The sequence below is a fragment of the Myotis nattereri genome (assembly GCF_964212035.1).
Source record: "Myotis nattereri genome assembly, chromosome: 1".
NCBI classification, from domain to species: Eukaryota; Metazoa; Chordata; class Mammalia; order Chiroptera; family Vespertilionidae; genus Myotis; species Myotis nattereri.
Genome location: NC_138075.1, coordinates 57,747,657 through 57,768,472, shown reverse-complemented (window position 1 = coordinate 57,768,472; position 20,816 = coordinate 57,747,657). Strand labels below are relative to the sequence as shown.

Sequence of the window (20,816 nt, the reverse complement as noted above, 5' to 3'; positions counted from 1 at the left end):
TGTTCTGGGATTCCTCAGCTAATTTTAGGACCATTTTATGTTCTCTGTTTGAATACATGCTCTGAGACAAGTAGTGCCACGGGTGGTTGTCTACTGGTGGGCAGGTGAGGTGGACAGACCTGATGTCCGCGACGCCCTGGCCTTACCGATCATGGGCTGAAGGATGTTCTCCAGCACCCGCACGAGCTGCTGGTAGATCTGAATGGCCAGGTCACTTAGCACCTGCCGGTACTCAGCCAGGTCGAAGTTGGTGAGGCAGTGCTCGTTCTGGCGAGATGTGTTGTGCTTCATAAAGCCCTAGAGCCACAACGCAGAGTTAATGATGCACAGGAAGTGAGATGTCTGCTGTCTGTCAGACTCGCTTCATCAGCATCTTCCCGTTCTTTTTCTCTCTTCACAGAGTTTCCATCCATCCCACACATAAATGCCAGGATAATCATTTTCAGTATATGTGTTTGTTTCCATCTTTAAAATTCCACTTCTTACTAGCTTTTGAATAATACCTAAACTTGGCAACTAGCATTTCCTTTCCAATAGCAATGTCAATAAAATAGGATGGGAGAACTTAATCTAAAAAAAAAAATTGCCCTAGCCGGTGTGGCTCAGTTAGTTGAACATGGTCCCATATACCAAAACGTCACAGTTCAATCCCTGGTCTGGGTTGGGGTACGTACGGAAGGCAACTGATTGATGTTTCTCTCTCTCTCTCTCTCTCTCTCTCTCTCTCTCTCTCTCTCCCCCCCCCTTCTTTCATCTCTCTAAAATCAATAAAAACATATCCTCTGATGAGAATTGTAAAAAAATTAATGTTTCACTAATGAAACATGAAGTTTATTGCCAAACACTAAACTACCTGAAGTACTAACATGCTTAAACTTCAGTTCATTAAATATAGCCCTATTTATAAATACTGTACCCAAAGGGCACACACAAGCTTAAAACAGACTGACTTCTACAGAGACTGGTAGATACATAAAAAGTTTTCCTTTCATGGTATCCACAGATGATTTTCATCTTTTGGTGGTATTTTGTTAAAAGGGAAAGACAACAGTACAAGAAAGTACTTCTGTCAGCTATTGCCTGCCAAAGGGCAATATCTGACAGAAGCTTACTTGATGGGTTCTGCGCATAGTCCTTAACAATACGGTCCAGAAGTGGGAATGACAGGGCAGTGAATGGCCCCTCTGGGGAACTCTGGTCTGCCAGTCCCACCTTCCCAGGGACCACATCTTGCTCACATTTGCCATAATGTGCCAGGACCATCCTCTGCCCTGAGCCTCTGTCTGGGTGTAGCAAGTGCTACAGCCCAGTTTCTCTTCTACCCTCCTGGCAAAGGATGGGCGGTGCAGGGGAGTGGTTAGGTGCAGGGGAGTGGTTAGGGGCATGGGCTCTCAGAGGCAGGCAGACCCAGAATCCTAGCCCTGCTCCTTATGGCTGAGAGGACTTGGGCAAACAGATGACCTTCACTGAGCTTCAGTTTCCTCATCTGTAAAACTGGGTCATAATCCCTACCACACAGAAATGTAAGAATTAAGTGACATAGTGTCTAGTAAGTGCTGTCTGATGCATAGTAAGCAGCCCTTAATAAACAGTAATTATTAACATATTACATTAAAAAAAAATAAACTCTGTCAAACAACTGATGAATACATCATTATAAACAAAAGCCAAACAGATTTTTGGACAAATTTAAAAAGACACGTCTTAACTTATCACATTTAAAGCATTATAGTAAGCTAAAACTGTTTATTTATTTATTTTTTTAAATATACTTTATTGATTTTTTTTTATTAGTTAAGGTATTAAAAATGTGTAAAACTGTTTATTTTTTAAAGAGTCCTTGACTAGTCCACTTCCACATATTGACAAAAAGTTTCATTGTTCCAACTATTCACTGACCAATGCTCACTTTATTTCTAATGTGTTTTCTTATAATACAAACTCTCAGAGGAAAGAAACTTTGTTGTTACCCACAGTCACTGTTCCATAAATAATAAGCATCAATCAAAACTATGAACTTCCAAGCCACCTCTGAATTTAGGTTTCTAAATTAACCAATGGTTAAACATTTTCCTTAAAAAGATCAGAGAAGGCACAGCATGTTGGTTTTATAATCATGTTTTTCTCACCTCTTCTCCGCTGTACTGCTTCAAACAGTGCAAAAACCGGCAAGTGTTAGAGAGCCAGAAGGAAACCGTTTCAAAATCATCACCTCTTTTCTGAAAGAGAGAATAAGCCTAAATTTGCTTTTTTTCTTGGGGAAATAACAATCTGAAAAATAACTGAACAGATACCAGAAGGCCCATTCTTTCAGTTACCATTATAAACAATTATAAATCACAAAGGAGAACCAGAAAGACTGAAACACTGAGACCCTGATCAGGTCAAACATCATGTCAGTGATACGATACAATTAAGAAAAAAAGATTTTAAATTGTTTTCTTAGAAAGAGGCAAGGAAAAGGAGAGAGAGAAACATTAATGTGAGAGCAGAACATTGATCAGCTGCCTCCTGCATACCCACTACTGCCCAGCCAACTGAGCCATACCAGCCAGGGTGATAAGATACAATTTTTGAGCAGTGAATCAGAAATGGGATGAAGGAAGTCCAGTGCAGAGCAGTACACAAGGGAAGCTACTTGTCTCTTCATCAGAACTGGGGCACATGTCCAAAAAACTCATTGCTAAATCAAAACAGAGCCCAGGCTGGTGTGCTCAGTGGTTAGAGTGGCAGCCTGTGCACCAAAGGGTCTCAAATTCTATTCCCGGTCAAGGGCATGTACCTGGGTTGCAGTTTTTATCCCCAGCCCCAACTGATGTGTCTCTCTCACATCGACGTTTCTCTTTCTCTTCCACTCCCTCCCTCCCTGTCCACTCTCTCTAAAAATAAATAAACAAATAAATGAAAAGCTATCCTCTGGTGAGGATACAAGACAAATATACTTCATTTCAAAAAGGGATGTGTGACAAATGCACATCAATTTTAAACAGTATCAAAAGGGTGTTAGGTTCTAGTACCCTCCCTTTGGTAATCTTGAAACAATCTGGTACAATAACTGGTCAAATTAGATAAATGCCTCTGGCAATTAAGATGAAAGGGAGAAAACCTTAGATTTGGTTTTGTTGTCTTTGTAAAAGTTGGCTTAAGAATTAGCAAAACTTGTAGTCTATCTAAGTGCAACAGAGCATCAATACACCAAAAATGAAATGAATTATATTCAGAAGATGCTCATCAATTTTTAAATAGAAAATCTTCAGAAATTCCACACTTCAGTAACTACTATAGAATATAACTACACAGAACATCTTAGCAATAAGGACTGAGAACTAGCATCTGTCAAAAGGTCATCACCAGGCGCTGGGGAGAGGGGTGTGTTTCCTGAGTACAGTGTTTCAGATGGGGAAGATGAAAGGCTCTGGAGATGGTGGTGATGGCTGCACAACAAGATGAATGCACTTAATGCACAGAGCTGGTCACTGAAAAATGGCTAAGCCCTGGCCGGGTGGCTCAGCTGGTTGGAGTATTATCCCATGCACCAGAAGGCCGAGGATTTGATTCCTGGTCAGGGCACATACATAGGTTTTGGGTTGGATCCCCGGTCGGGGTGCATATGGGAGGCAACCAATCGAGGTCTCTTTCTCACGTCAATGTTTCTTGTTCTCTTTCTGTGAAATCAATAACAACAAACAAATAAACAACAAAACTCCACATATCCTTGGGTGAGGATAAAAAAAAAATGGTTAAATGCTATAATTTTTTGTTATGTATATTTTACCACAATAAGAAAAGTATTTCATGAAAGACATCTTAGATTTGAGCGCCCGCTGGGCATGTTAACTATCCACTTATCTCCATCCTAAAAATTCTCCTTAAGTCAGATAATCAGAAAGCAAAGTATTTAGAACACATTCTCTTAGCTCCTCACAGAAACACCAGAGTTAAAACTAAGAATAACATTCATTGTTTTTCTAGAGTCAGGAGGAGGATTATGCAATGTGACTCAGTGATTACTGAGTCATTACGTAGGACTTCCTGCTCTAGTACATAATTTTTCTGTCTTTTTCAAGCCTTCCCTTTCTGATTAGTATCTGTATGTTGCTTCTCACATGGAATCAGGCACAGGTGACAAGGAAAATTACGGGTGATTTGGAGAAAAATGGGAAGAAAAGTTCAAAGAAAAACTTTATTTCATCAAATATATTTTTATATGAATGAGCCTTGTATTATTGACCTTATTTAATACCTATTTTAACTATAGCATCATATTCCCTGTATATGATGGACTCCATTAAATATTTTACATTTACTTCTAAGACCTTAAAGCAGACTATTTCTGTCTTTGAAGAAACAATTTTCTCCACAATTAAATGCAATTAAATCAAATTAGTTTTGATTATTGTTTATCCTGAGCCCTGTTTTGAAGAAGCATATAGACAATCTGTAAGAAAAAACGTTTCCTACTGTGGTACATGTTCACAGTGGAAGGTAGCAGTGAAAACTGCAAAGTGTTCACACCTTCCTCAAGGCTGAGGGAGAAAAAGTCCCTACATGCAGGTTCTGTTATTAATACTCATTATGAGAATTTTGTTAAACATGACTGACCTTTAATACTTTTTTGATGCTGTTAATTGTGGATGTTAGCAGCGACCTTACTTTCTGGTCATCGTTCAGGTAGTCGGCATGTCTGACACACATGAACAGGATATACGCTGGTAACCCTGGGATCAGGTTGACGGCTACGCCACGTGGCTTCAGTTCTGAGAAGAGAAGAGAGAAAAAACAATCTTACCTAACACCGACAGTCTTCATGGGACGTGCTTTGAGAGACAATGAAAGCCCAGTTCTCCTGTGAGAGTCCAATCATTCAGGGTAAATAGGTCACATAAAAAGCATATTTTAAGAGAAGTTCTTGAGGGTGGGAACATGGTGAATTTTAGTTGTCTTTGCCAAGACAACTCCCAAATCTCTACCTTCTGCCCTGACCTTTCCCTTGAATTCTAGTTTCTTGGATCAAATGCCTTCTTGGCATCTCAGCTCAGACATGTCAGGCTGAGCCCATCCAAACCAAACTCCATTCCTATGGTACCTGCTCTCCCAGGAGTTGTCCCGCTCTCAGTAAATGGCAGCTCCAGCCTTCTAGGTTCTCAGGTTATAAACCTGTCATCACCTTTGATGTCTTCCTTTTTCTCACACCACACACCTAATCCATCAATAAATTCTGTTGGCTTTACCTACAAAACACATCCAGAATCCAGCTACCAGCTGCCCTGGTCTAGGTCCCCACCATCTCCTCTTGGATTGTGGTCTCTGATCCATCCCTCACTCCCCAGTGGTACATTTTCATCCAACAACCAGAGTAATTCTATAGGAAAATGTCAGTCAGATGTCATTCTTGTTATGAAAATCTTCCAAGTAGCTTCTCACCTCATTCATTCACTCAGCATGGTCTGTGTGATTAGGTCTGATCCCCTGCCCCAGATCACTGTGCTCCAGTAAAATGGGTCTCCTTGTGATTGGGTGAACGTGCCAGGCATGCCCCCACCCCAGGGCCTATGTGCCAACTATTTTCTGCCTGGAATGTTCTTCCTCAGATATCATCAGCATGAACTGCTTCCTTACTTCCTCAGTCTCTGTCCAAAGATCACCTGGTCAAAGAGGCCTTTCCTAACAATCCTAATTTATAAAAAGCCAGGGGCCATCACTACCAAAACAACTGGACGGACTACCAAACAGCAGGCTGCATGGGGCAACCAGGCCGGCAGGGGGGGCAGTGAGGGATAGTAAGGGATGACCAGGCTGGCATGGGGAGGGCAGTTGGGGGTGACCAGGTCAGCAGGGGGGCTGTTAGGGGTAACCAGACCAGCAGGGGGCCCGTTAGGGGCAACCATGCCGGGGGGCGGAGGGGGGGACGGGCAGTTGGGGCCGGCCACGCCAGTGTGGGGAGGGCAGTTGGGGGCAACCAGGCCAGCAGAGGGGCTGTTAGGGGTGACCAGGCCAGCAGAGGGGGGCAGTTAGGGGTGACCAGGCCAGCAGTGGGGGGCAGTTAGGGGTGACCAGGCCAGCAGTGGGGGGCAGTGAGGGACGATCAAACAACTGAACAGCAGGCTGCATGGGACAACCAGGCCGGCAGGGGGGTGGGCAATGAGGGACAACCAAATGACTGAACAGCAGGCTGCGTGGGGCAACCAGGCCAGCAGGGGGGGGCAGTTGGGGGCGACCAGGCCAGCAGTGGGGCCCTTAGGGGTGACCAGGCTGGCATGGGGGGCAGTTGGGGGCTATCAGGCCAGCAACGAGGGGCAGTTAGGGGCAACCAGGCTGGCAGGCAGGTGAGCGGTTAGGAGCCAGCGGTCCAGGATTGTGAGAGGGATGTCCGACTGCCGGTTTAGGCCCGATCCCAGGGCCTAAACCGGCAGTCGGACATCCCCCAAGGGGTCCCAGATTGGAGAGGGTGCAGGCTGGGCTGAGGGGACACCCCCCTGCTGTGCACAAATTTCGTGCACCAGGCCTCTAATTTTATATGAATTAGTACATTTGCCTTCACTCTTCAACCTTTTTACCCCATTATATATTTGTTTATTTTTTCTATTTTCTTTTTTAGTTATTAATTGGTTTTAGAGAGAGAGGAAAAGAGAGAGAGGAGTGAGACAGAGACAGAGACAAAGAGAGAAAGAGAGAGAGAGAGAAACATCAATTTGTATTGCTCCACTTTTATGTATTCACTGGTTGATTCTTGTATGTACCCTGACTGGAGGTGGAACCCACAACCTTGGCATATCGGGACGATGTTTAACCAACTGAGCTACCCTGCTAGGGCTTTTTCCTCTATCTTCTCTCGCACTGGAATATAAGTTATATGAGAATACGGACTCTACTCTCTCTGTTACCCAGCACAGAAAATGCTTGGCACTTGGTAAGAGCATACTAAATGTTTATTGAACTGATGAATCTTTACTTAAACTCTATGTTTAAAAATCAGTGGCTCCTTAACATTTTTGCTAAATGAAAATCAAGTTGAACCTTTAGCACCTCTGCACCTAAATATAGTACTAAGTTTAATGCCAGGAACCTTAGGAACTTTAAATCAGGTGTAACTGCCAATCACACTGCTGTCACCTGGCACCTGGGGGAGGAATGCTATACAAAGGCTGAGAGGTGTTCAGCATTCAGTTCAGAACTGTGCACACTCCCTAACCATTTCCCACCCTCCCCTAAAAAGTATTCCTGAGAGCAATCTCCAAGGCTGCTCTGAAATGCTTCTTCCATACCCATTTCATTTGGCCCTCTCCTTCCATTGCTAAAATATTTTCCTTAATTCTTTTGTGTGTGTATTTTTCCTCTATTATTGAACTGTCATACACTTTCTAGGGAAGCAAGGAAAACAGAAATTCAGAAATGCAAATGGCCTAGAGCAGTGTTGGTCAATTCTTTGAAAGATTTTTAAAAAACATTAGACATGGCCAGTCTCTTCCCTCTAGATCAGTGGTCCTCAGCCTGTGGGTCGCGACCCCTTTGGCGGTCAAACGACCCTTTCACAGGGGTCGCCTAAGACCATCCTGCATATCAGATATTTACATTACAATTCATAACAGTAGCAACATTACAGTTATGAAGTAGCAACGAAAATAATTTTATGGTTGGGTCACAACATGAGGAACTGTATTTAAAGGGCCAGAAGGTTGACAACCACTGCTCTAGATTGTAATGTGATCAGTCTGTGGTGGGGACCATTCAACAATACTTTTCAAAAGCTTCCAGGTTAGTCTAACCAGAGCTGAGAAGGCCTGGCCTCCGGGGATCTGTATGGATGGACTTGCTTCCTAGGCAAGTGTCCCTGCTGTTTGACTGACAATGCATGGCGGCCAGGATGCTTCTGCAGCGCCAAATGCGCAGTATGTAATGAGGACTAAAGAAACTGGTGTTGAATATTTCAAAAACCAGTGACTAGTCTTTCCCACCACTGACACGTGTACCAGAAAGACCTTTTATCCCAGGCACAAAGTACTTGCGTGCTCGAGATCTCTCTTTCTTTCTCTCTCCCTCCTCCCTCCATCCCACCCCCTCCATTTTCTCTTTTGTTTCTGTGAGGACGGCCAGAAGAGGGCTGTTGGCAAGCCAACCAGAGAGTCCTCACCAGGAACCAAACTAACTGGCACCTTGATCTTGGACTTCCTAGCCTGCAGAACTGAGAGAATAGAAGAAAAGAAAATACTTGCCCAGAATCAGGTTCTTAACAAGCTTTTGCTCATCCTCCTTCTTGTATTCCAGCATTCCTTGGAAATCCTTTTCTTTCCTGGGAATGTTGACTGGACGGATGGGTTCATCAATGATCTGTCCTGGGGATATGTTCTCCATCTGGCCCACTTCATGAGAAACAAAAAGGAGAAAAAAAGGTTTTCTAGGGAGAAAAGATGAGAAGGTTCCATGTTCCTGTAATTTTAAATGATGAATTCTATAACAACAACAACAAAAAATGTGCCATTTTGCCACTTAATTGTCCCCTTTTTATGTTATTTTTTTTCCAAGAAAATATATTTAATTTTTTAAATTGTCCCTACTTTAATTACCTTTTCTGCTAAAATTGGCTGTAAATGGCAAAACTGTATGGGGATGTCACTGACAGCCAACAGTGCTGGGTTACTATTAACGTCAGAGAACCTTACATGATTCAAAAGCATTTTTTTTTGCGGGGGGGGGGGGGAGATAATAAATTACTCTGTAATACGGTTAAATGTTCCCAAAGTTAGTGTTTTAACTTCTTGGTTAATGAATTGTTATTAATCATAAATAGTTGAATATATTTAGACTTTAAATCACAGAAGGCCAGAAGGAAAAACATAATATTCTACAAAAGGGAAGAAAAACTGTAGATTTCCCTCACTTTCAGCTCTATGAAAAACTGACTTTAAATGTATCATTGCAATCAGTTCAAACCACATGAGAGCTGGTAGGATAGTGTGTCTTCATACTGGTTGATGTGAAATGTTTTCTTTTTCACAGAGGCTTCCCAAGACTAACTTGCTCCCACCATCCCTTATTCCTAAAGAAATAACGAGCAGATAAAACCACCTCTATTGAATGTACCCAGTTTTTGTTTATCTGTTTCTAGTAAAGGGCTAACCATGAAGTTGCAACCATTAAAGCACAGCTAACCTGTTCAGAGGTTAAAAGTGGTCACTACTGTCAGCAGCTGCTGAAGAAGAATAATGCTAAGGATTCAAAAAGTCTCCCAATATCACCTCAGAATTAAGACTAAATGGGAAATGCAAGAGAAGGTATGGGAGCACAGGAGTTCGAGTTCTGTGGTGTTTGTGCAGACACATGCTAGTGATCAGGCTGTGTAACCTATAGGAAGGGGGCAGTTAAGAAACCTGTTCAGGTGAAGATTAATTTGAGTTCAGAGACCTGCAAACAAGATGCAGATCAGAGGCATCAGAAAGGTCAGTGCTGCTGACTGCACACGGTGTCAGCGTGCTCTCCTGTCACTCTGGGGCAATCCTGTGTTGGGTCTGGGAAGCCAGTTCCACAGGAAGAGGCTATGGGAGAGAATACCAACAGCTGTCCGAGCTCCTGCTGCAGCACCAAGACTAGCAGGGCTGAAGATGGCCACCGGCCATCAGAGTGGCCGCACTGTGGTTGGACAAATCAGGGCTGTGGCACCTAGTGCTTCATGTGCGTGGCCAGTCTGGAAACCAAGGTAACTGTGAAATGTGTGCCTCCACACAGAGATAGAAGATTCAAATTATTCAGTTTTACAAAATTATTTCTGGAGTCAGTTTAAACATAATAGCACCAGGATATTGAAATCTGTACAAAGAGGTCTTCACAGCTCACATACATGCTACATGTACAATACAAAAGAATAAAATCTCTACTAACTAGATTACTAGTTGCTTTCAGCCAAAGAAATAACCCTAAGAGGGGAAACTGGGAGGAAATAGACTCAGCATATTAAGTTGATCAATAAATGTACATATTTGGACTCCATATGATGTAAAGAGAATGCTTTATACCTACTTATTTCATCATACCTATGGTGCCATTAACTATGAAATAACATTATTTTATATAACACTTAAGGAGGAAAACACTGCAATTAAGCTATAACCCATCAACAGTTGAAAGACACATCCTGACTTCAGAGATGTTAAAATGTCAAAAAGTGTGCACCTCAGAATTTATGAAATATGTTTTAAAAGAAAGCTTCAGTTTCCTTTTGCAGAACCGAGATATTTTTGGTTCTGTATAAAATGTCAAAGACAAAATTTGCCATACTTTAATTAAAATTTTTCTCTCTGCCTTTGAATTTTCCCAAGAGATTTGAGTCTTTATAAAAACTCACAGATACCCTTAACCAGTTTGGCTCAGTGGACAGAATGTCGGCCTGTGGACTGAAGGGTCCCAGGTTCGATTCAGGTCAAGGGCACATGCCTGGGTTGCAGGTGTGATCTCCAATAGGGGATGTGCAGGAGGCAGCTGATCAATGATTTTCTCTCATCACTGATGTTTCTATCTCTCTCCCTCTCTGAAATCAATAAAAATAAATAAAATAAATAATAAATAAATTTTAAAAACCTCACAGATAAAGTGTAGATGTCAGCCCTGGCTGGGTAGCTCAGTTGGTTAGAATGTCATTTTAATACACCAAGATTGTGGGTTCGATCCCCCATCAGGGCACATATAAGAATCAACCAATGGAGGGGAGAACCAAGATGGCGGCATAGGTTAACGCCGGAGTTTGCTGCCTTGAACAACTACTTCAAAAGTGAAACTAAAAGACGGAACGGACATCACCCAGAACCACAGGAACGCTGGCTGAGTGGAAGTCCTACAACTAGGAGGAAAGAGAAACGCATACGGACACTCAGAGGAGGCGCAGTGCTGAAGTCAAATTCTGAGGTGCGGAGTGTGCGGAGCGGGCTGGCGGCGGAGGGTGCGGTTGGCGTAATCTAATCGGGAGGGAGTCGCAGACTCTGAGCTCCAGATACAGGCGAGTCTTTAGGGACCCAGGCTCAAACGGGAGAAGCGGGACTGTCTGGCTTCGGTCAGAGCGAGTGCAGCTTTCTCTCTGAGGTTTGCAGCGGTTGCTGGGACTCAGAGAGGCAGAGCCCCTGGGGACAGGACTGAGAGCCACCATAACTGCTCTCTCCAGCCCACCCTGTTGATCCTGTGCGACCCGCCCCGCCCAAGCCCTGCACAGAGGCATTTGCCGGATAGCCTCAGGCAAAGGCTAGATTAGCACCTCCCTAGAGGACAGAAGTTCTCTCACTGCAGACACAGCTGATTCTCATAGCCACTTGGCCTGGAGGTCAAACCTTCCCTGGTATTAGCTACAACAATCAAGGTTTAACTATAAGACTGCGCACAAAGACCACTAGGGGGTGCACCAAGGAAGCATAACAAAATGCGGAGACAAAGAAACAGGACAAAATTGTCAATGGAAGATATAGAGTTCAGAACCACACTTTTAAGGTCTCTCAAGAACTGTTTAGAAGCCGCCGATAAACTTAATGAGATCTACAAGAAAACTAATGAGACCCTCGATGTTATGATGGGGAACCAACTAGAAATTAAGCATACACGGACTGAAATAACGAATATTATACAGACTCCCGACAGCAGACCAGAGGAGCGCAAGAATCAAGTCAATGATTTGAAATGCGAGGAAGCAAAAAACACCCAACCGGAGGGGCGGAATGAAAAAAGAATCCAAAAATGCGAGGATAGTGTAAGGAGCCTCTGGGACAGCTTCAAGCGTACCAACATCAGAATTATAGGGGTGCCAGAAGATGAGAGAGACCAAGATATTGAAAATCTATTTGAAGAAATAATGACAGAAAACTTCCCCCACCTGGTGAAAGAAATGAACTTACAGGTCCAAGAAGCGCGGAGAACCCCAAACAAAAGGAATCCAAAGAGGACCACACCAAGACACATCATAATTAAAACGCCAAGAGCAAAAGATAAAGAGAGAATCTTAAAAACAGCAAGAGAAAGAAACTCAGTTACCTACAAGGGAATACCCATGACTGTCAGCTGATTTCTCAACAGAAACTTTGCAGGCCAGAAGGGAGTGGCAAGAAATATTCAAAGTGATGAATACCAAGAACCTACAACCAAGATTACTTTATCCAGCAAAGCTATCATTCAGAATTGAAGGTCAGATAAAGAGCTTCACAGATAAGGAAAAGCTAAAGGAGTTCATCACCACCAAACCAGGATTATATGAAATTCTGAAAGGTATCCTTTAAGAAGAGGAAGTGGAAGAAAAAGGTAAAGATACAAATTATGAACAAATATGCATCTATCAACAAGTGAATCTAAGAATCAAGTGAATAAATAATCTGGTGATCATAATAGAATCAGGGACATAGAAAGGGAACGGACTGACTATTCTTGTGGGGGACAGGGGTGTGGGAGATGCGGGAAGAGACTGGACAAAAATCGTGCACCTATGGATGCGGACAGTGGGTGGGGAGTGAGGGCGGAGGGTGGGGCGGGAACTGGGAGGAGGGGAGTTATGGGGGGAAAAAAGAGGAACAAATGTAATAATCTGAACAATAAAGATTTAATTAAAAAAAAAAGAATCAACCAATGAATGCATAAATCAAGAAAACAACAAATCTATGTGTGTATTTTCTCTCTCTCTCTCTCTCCCCCTTTCTCTAAAACCAATCAATAAAAAAAATCTTTAAAAATATATAGATGTCAACTCACTATAACCTTGATTCACTTAGCAAATCATCTGCTATTAAAATAAAATGTCAACCCTTGTATAGCATCAGAAAAGCATGAAGTCTGAAAGAGAGAAGCCAGGACACCAGCCCAGTTTTCAAAGACAAAGGAGACCTTGGGGGATCGTCCAGTCCAATGCTCCATCTAATACCGACCTCCTTCTAGAAAGACCTGAAGTGATCCCTATTTCTATCTCACAGATTCTTTATACTAGAGGAAAAACATTCTTGAACCTTTTTGTCCTGGAAAAGGAAAGGGCACTAGAATTTTTTGTTGTTGATGTTAATCCTCACCCAAGGATATTTTTCCATTGGTTTTTTACAGAGTGGAAGGGAGAGAGGGAGAGACAGAGAGAGAGAAACATCGATGTGAGAGAGACACATCCTCACGCACCCTGACCAGGGATCAAGCCTGAAACCTAGGTACCTGCCCTTGACCAGAATCGAACCAGGGACCCTTCAGTCTGCCAGCCAATGCTCTATCCACTGAGCCAAACTGGCTAGGGCTAGAATTTTATTTTAATTTATTTTTCCTCACTTTGGTACCAGGAAGAGCTTGGTCACCATTTAATTGAGGCAGTCAAATAAATTCCTATAAATAGAGAGATTCCGCCAAGACCGGTTTGGCTCAGTGGATGGAGCGTCGGCCTGCGGACTGAAGGGTCCCGGGTTCGATTCCGGTCAAGGGCATGTACTTGGGTTGCGGGCACATCCCTGGTGGGAGATGTGCAGGGGGCAGCTGATCGATGTTTCTCTCTCAGCGATGTTTCTAGCTCTCTATCTCTCTCCCTTCCTCTCTGTAAAAAATCAATAAAATATATTTAAATAAATAAATAAATAAATAAATAGAGAGATTCCATTGGAAAATATGACACAAAGGAAAGAAGTCAGTGGTTCTCAGAAGACTTGGGTTCTAGTCCTAGTTTGGCCACTAATTGGATGAGTCTTTGGAAGTCAGTTATGGTTTCTGGGCCTCAATTTTTTTCCTCCTATAATATGATTAACCCATTTCTAGGATTCTTTAAGGTCTAAATTCCTTGACTCCATGAAAACTGAGATGAACACCCACTCCTGGATTAAAATATAACACAACGCAGATGAAATTTTGAAACACTTTCCATTTAGCTATGTAATTTCTGCTAAAATTATATATGTTGATGTTTTAAAAAGTTTCCATTGGCTTCTACAAAAGTCTCCATAATTAAATGTAACTCACAGAAGAAGGCAAGAACCTCCTATTTTAAATAAGAAGAACTAGCCCTAACCAGTTTGGTTCAGTGGATAGAGTGTCAGCCTGTGGACTGAGGGTCCCAGGTTCGATTCCAGTCAAGGGCATGTACCTTGGTTGCAGGCACATCCCCAGTACGGTGTGTGCAGGAGGCAGCTGATCGAGGTTTCTCGCTCATTGATGTTTCTAACTCTCTAGCCCTCTCCCTTCCTCTCTGTAAAAAAATCAATTAAAAAAATATATATAAAATAAGAACTTAAGTATACTATAATATATACTATAATATACATTTTTAAAAATATATAAAGATTTCTATATATTAGAAGGTGCTTCGCTATACAAGGTTGCCAGTATTTTCTGTATAATGGGGAGTAGGGGACAGAAAAAATGTTGGAGGAGCCTGTCACCTTTATTCTCTAATTCTGGGAGGTGGGGGAATTACTGCTCTCAACAAGGGCACAGATCAAATAAACTGATTTCATTTTATACTTTAGACATGCATCAGTTTTTCACCTTTTCTTAAGGATATTCTAATGATCTTTTTGTTTAATCTATGAATTGCCTCCTCAAGTGCTACTTACAGGTTTAAGAACATAGTTGGCAGGATAGTTTAACTGACCAGAGATTTCTGATTGATAATGGCTTCAACTTGCTAGCATGTCGAAATATCCTAATCTATCTCTTTAATTAAAAAGATACATATCAAAGAAATCCTAGTAAAAACTTAAAATAACAGTGAAACCATTAGGAGTTTTAAAAAAATAATCTCACAAATTGATACCCTTGAAATCAGTTTCTTTCAAGCAAATACTCTGCAATCTAATTATCATCTCCTGATATAATTAATGTGGAGTTAAATGCAGAAATGTTCTGTGAATAATGGTTTTCAAAGTTCTGTCAACAGACATTTTATTTTTTTAATCCTTACCCGAGGATATTTTTCCATTGATTTTTAGAGAGAGTAGGAGAGGGAAAGACAGAGAGAGAAAATCAATGTGAGTGAAACACATCAATTGGTTGCCTCCTGCACATGCCTGGACATGGGCCCAGGCCAGGGAGGAGACTGCAACTGAGGTTATTTGCCCTTGACCGGAATCGAACCCAGGACCCTTTGGTCCGCAGGCTGATGCTCTATCCACTGACCCAAACTAGCTAGGGCCAATAGACATTTTAGCCCATGTGTGTAATTTGGAGATTCAAAACTTTATTCCAGTAGATCTGAATCAATAATGCTATAAGGATTATATATAAAATACAACAGCCAAGTAATCTGATTTCTAAATAAATCTTTCAGCATTTGTATATCCAAGGGAATACAAAGTGAAAACCATAAAAGTGAGTCAAGCTGTGATACACAGAGTGGGAGCCATGAGGTCTGTTTGGGTGATCAGGAAAGCATGCTCTTGAGGATGTGACACATGACTCTGATCTTCTCAAAGGATGAGCAGAACTTGACCAAGAGAAAAAGAAAGACCAACATGCCTGGCATGTTGGAGAATGAAAACCACAGAGTGAATCATGGTAGATTACTGTGACCATTCCCAGTGCTAGGGACTCTTCACCCTTGCCGGGGTTCTTGTCCCAGCATCAAGAAGGGTTCAGGAATCTGGAGAAGGGGCTGTGCGTAGATGACATAGGAATCCAGAGACTAATAAAGAGTCTGGAAACGAGATATAATTTTGAAAGGCATCTGGGGGTCAGAGGAGCTTAGCTAAAGGAGCTAAGATTCAAGATCTTAAGTCTAAGGCAGGGGTGGGCAAACTTTTTGACTCAGGGCCACAATGGGTTCTTAAGCTGGACCGGAGGGCCGGAACAAAAGCATGGATGGAGTGTTTGTGTGAACTAATATAAATTCAAAGTAAACATCATTACATAAAAGGGTAAAGTCTTTTTTTTTTTTTTAGTTTTATTCATTTCAAACGGGCTGGATCTGGGCCTGCAGGCCGTAGTTTGCCCACGGCTGGTCTAAGGTTTCTGTCCCCAGGACGCCATGCTTTTTATTAACACAACTTGTCCTGAGGCAGAGACATACACTTCAAAGGGTATACAGAAACATTGTCAGAATGGGGGAATTAGCCTACAGCTGTTCAGGTGTTTGGCCAGTAGGAGGCAATAACATGTAGATTAAGATGCCTTTTAGCTGTCTGGCAGCCACAGTCAGTATCCTATTCAGGTTTGGGGAAATGCGTTTAGCCATTCCCAACAGGTGACTACATGTGTGACTCAACCCTGTAGAGTCCCCAAGTCTCATCAACCTTTTGATGAAACTCTTGAAATTATGACATGCTGGAATTGGTTCCCGGCAACCCTTTGAAGCAGAGCGACACTAAGAGGATAGAGAGGTGGCCAGATAACACAGTATCATTTTTTTTTTTTTTCAAAATGACCATAGTTTGCATAGATTTGAAGGCAGTACCAAAGAAGATCCCTAAATCTCTTGAACAATGAACGTTGTTAGAATTTGGCTTTAGCCCTGATCACTGCTATATTCCTGGCACCTAAATAAATACCCTAATCTGAAGGAAAAAACACACAAATCTACAAGATGAGATTCATTTGTATATAATAATAATGGATATTTGATTCATTCTTATGTATTTTCCCATCCTCATCATATATAAAGCATGAGATGTTTTAAAAAAAATCTTATTTCTTTATAATCATAATTCATTTTTCTTACTTCTCTTTTTATCTGCATTAGATGGTAAGTTCTTTGAGGATACAGACTCTGTCTTACTAATTTTAGTATCCCTTACACTAACAATAATAATAACTAAGTTATATATAGCATTTACTATGTGTCAGGAACTATAGTAATGCAATACATATTAACTCATTTAATTTTTATAAACCATGTCAAGTACACCATTATCATTCCCATTAACAGGTGGGAAAACTGAGGTATTGAGAGGTTCAATAACTTGCCCAATATCAGATGACTAATAGTAGAAGGCCAGGATTTGAATCTAAAAGGCTTAGCTCCAGAATCCATGCTTTTTAAAAAAATATATATTTTATTGATTCTTTTACAGAGAGGAAGGGAGAGGGATAGAGAGCTAGAAACATCGATGAGAGAGAAACATCGATCAGCTGCCTCCTGCACACCCCCTACTGGGGATGTGCCCGCAACCAAGGTACATGCCCTTGACTGGAATCGAACCTGGGACCCTTCAGTCCGCAGGCTGATGCTCTAACCACTGAGCCAAACCAGTTAGGGTAGAATCCATGCTTTTAACCTAGAACAGTGCCTGACATAGTAGTCACTATATTTGTTGAATGGATTCTCTTGCTTTGTAAATTTTTACTACAATGGAAAGAACATTTCCCCCCACCTCAAAATGGAAGTATCCACTACACAGACACTAGGTTTGCTGAAAGTAATTTTTATCATCCCCGACATTTGCATGCAAACCTATTAGGACACTAGTATAGCACTACAAAACCAAGATTCAGCAATTGTTATAAAACATGTTTAAAATACCTTCTAGTTCACCAATTTTTTTAGCAAATACTTTCAGTTGTTTTTTCAGTTTCCGGACAGTCTTATCTTGTTTTTCAAGTTGTTCCATCAAATCCTAAAGGTCAAAATGAGAAATACAACAGAATGATCAAAATAGGTCTTCTAAAATGCACAGAGGGAAAGCAGACACAAAATCATAGAAACAGCACTGTTAGTTTCACATAAAAGCTCTAGAAAAGCTCATTGGTGGAGCCACCACCTGGCTGAAACCAGCAGGCATGGAAAATGCAGCTATAATAAAAGCTGAATGTTAAAATACACGATGCAGTATAATCCTTCACAGTGTGACGGACAGCAGGTTCACTGGGGAGTCTTTTCCAGTAGACTCCATGTGGGCAAAACAATTAAATGCTCGTAAAATGTACCATATTCAAGTGCAATGTTTTCTTTTAAAGGGGGAAGAGGCAAAATAAATTTTGATGAATGCACAAAATGTTTTGTGGAGAGGTTTAAGGACAATTGAACTTGGGTAGGGGCTTTTGACTTTTGACTTCCATCACACTGCAAGCCTAGAGTCAGTAACAAACCAAACACGACAATGGACGCAGGACACTGGTAGAGGTGACACCACTGGCTGACAGACAGCTGTAGGGGAGAAAGAGGTTTCATCAGAGTTTTTGCAGAGACTTCCTGGGGAGGAGCAGGCAGGCCCTTGGTTGCAGAGAGCTAGAAGTAGTGCAGAAAGCAACACTAAAGCACTCGTGAGTTTACATACAATCATCCGTTTGTAAAGTGAAATCCGATATGATTGATACTTCTTAGGGTCATCTGCATATAATTCCTCAAAATACTGAAAAAACAGGCATAATGGATATTTGTTGTTCTCTGTGTTGTTGCGGGGAATGCTACCTCTCAACAAAATCAATTTTTAAAATATTTTAAGATAAATAATGAAACTGTATCTACTGAGAGAGCTCTGATCTGTCATCTGCCATTGCCCTCTGGTCTTCCTGGCACAGAGAATTCCAGCTCTACATGCACACACATATGCTGTCACATGCTCAGGGGAAGCAGGCCACAGCCAGGGTGCCATCTCGGGTAGCAGGGGAACAAAGTGGTGGTCGAGCCCCTGGGTAAGGCTGCTGTAATTTCACTCCTTGGACCTGCTCACAAGTTGCTGCACTTTTTGGTGCCAGCAGTTGTGGCAAGAGTAGGGCAGGCAAATAGAATTAATGGCGATATGGGCGCTGTTGTTGAAGGCGGAAAAGGCCGGCGAGAAGCTGTGTGCTTCCTTCCTGAAAGGCGGCATGGGAGGCCTGGGAAGCGCGTTCACTAGCGGAGGAGGAAAACCTTCTGTTTGTGCCGGGGCAGGGGGCGGGGGGTTACTCGGGGCAGCAGTTCCAAGGTCTAAGCCTAGGTTCCCAGCTGTTTTAATATTCTGCTCACGTGTTTCCTAAAGAAATGCACAATTAACACTGAGAAACTACAATGATTTTGAAAAAGTGCATCGCTCTCTGTACTTAGGTTTGAATCCAGTCTCCTGAATTACCAGTGAGGCAGGAGAAGCGGCTGAGCTGCAAAGGATTTTCCTAAACCTCAGACAAAATCATTAACTAGACTACCAGCTTAGAATTTGGGGGCTTAGTTTACTTTTGTATTAGTTATGCAAAATTATCAAGAAAATGAATACTACAGACAAGGTCGCAAGGGAAATGCTTAATCAGCTTGATGAAAAAACTGGGAATCTGCACCCAGAAGCATCTTTACTTCACAGTTTCACCTCGTATTTGAAGACAATCATTTATAAGCAGAGAATTTATACACTGATCAATTGTTATTATATTATTTAGTATATTTATCAATTCTTAGGCATTTAAGCATTGTTAGTTAAACTTAAGCAACAATATACTTGAAAGTAATAAAAAGACATTTCAGTCCATGATCTGGAAGATTTCCCGCCAGAAATCAGTGATGTTTCAGTCACCTTAAAAAGAGCCCAAACACTGCCCTCAGCCTTCCCCCCATTCCTACAATGGAGCCTCCCACATGTGTCCTCTGTCCTCGAGGGGACAGATGGGCTCTGAAAAGAAGACCTGTGTGTTTTGCTTCTGATTAATATAAAAGACAGTTGGATAAATGACACTAGAAAACTATTTGTAACATAAAATGATCACTAGTGGAGTAATGGAGGGATAATTCAGATTGTTAAATCTTCAGAGAAAATCCAAACTATTTATTATAGATCATTAAAACCCTGAATTAAAGAAAAGAAGACAAAACACTACCAGCCTTAAACAGCTGTTCTCAAAACCAGGCTGACACTACAATCTAATTTTATATAGAAACATGAAATCATTACTTTTCAATGGCCTTTCATTTAATAAATATATTATCAAATTTAAGTAGATTTTTAAAAATCTATAAATCTGTAATAAAAGTTATTTTGTGACTGAGAAAGAAATATTCTAGAAAATACTTTCTATGAAATAAAGAGGGGGGGGGGAAATGGACACATATGTAATACCCTTTGTATTACTTTAAGCAATAAAAAAAATAAATAAATAAATAAAAATAAAGAGAAAAAGAAAAGAAAAAAAAAACTTCTGCCACTGTTCAGAATCTGGGAAGGGGGAAAAAAGACCTCATTTCATTGCCCACGTTCTGTTTAAAAGAATAAAAATTGTATAAACTTGCATACTGCTCTCTCTCCTCTATGACCTGGGAGCTCCATCCAATGTCAACCAAAAGTCCCCCTTTGGTTCTGCCAACTGCCTTGCAGACCATAGCTCTAACCCCCACTTGTCTGCTACAGATGGAGGCTGGGGTGGCCTCGGTGGCTGTTTGGGAACCACAGCTGAACAAACATATAACCAACAACCATATAACCAAGGGCAGAGAATGGCAGAGATTCTGCAGCAAAGTGGAAAAGAGGCCACGTGAGTTCTCGAGGATCTCAAGAGCTCAGCATGCCGCTGGTTGATACCTCCAGACCCTCCAAGTGGATCTGAGAGAGCTCCTGCGAGAGACACAATCTGTGCACATACCTTTTCCATTTCTGCCAACAGAGTCCTATTTTCCTCACTCCACCTCTGCTGAGTGAGAGGGTGACGGTGTGGGGCACCCTGCAGAGCCAGGCCCTTACCAAGTTCTCGTTGGTCAGCCGGGTGATCTCGTGCTGCAGGCTGGCCTCGATGCGGGCCTCGGGGGGCAGCTGCAGGTTCTGGGCCAGCAGCTGCTGCTGCCGGTTGTTCTCTTCCTTCAGGTTCTGGATCTCCCCACGGAGGGCTTCGGCCTCGTTCTCATGGCTCCTCTTCTGCGACTGGAGCTGGGATTCCAGGAGCCTGTGGAGAAGCCACACGGGTAGGAAAGGGTGATGACACCAGCGGCCCTGCCTGGT

General features: G+C 42.0%; 1 protein-coding gene across 1 annotated transcript in view; it reads right to left on the bottom strand.

Annotated features, from left to right (window-relative positions):
• Positions 1-20,816, bottom strand: part of MYO5A (myosin VA) — a 197,687-nt gene that overhangs the window by 7,656 nt on the left and 169,215 nt on the right. The window contains exons 31-37 of the mRNA XM_081108912.1: positions 20,562-20,760; positions 18,195-18,269; positions 17,441-17,534; positions 8,214-8,360; positions 4,603-4,757; positions 2,130-2,219; positions 147-297 (exon numbers count right to left, since the gene is read on the bottom strand). Of these exons, the coding sequence (XP_080965038.1) occupies positions 147-297; positions 2,130-2,219; positions 4,603-4,757; positions 8,214-8,360; positions 17,441-17,534; positions 18,195-18,269; positions 20,562-20,760 (911 nt within the window). The remainder of the gene's footprint in view (positions 1-146; positions 298-2,129; positions 2,220-4,602; positions 4,758-8,213; positions 8,361-17,440; positions 17,535-18,194; positions 18,270-20,561; positions 20,761-20,816) is intronic.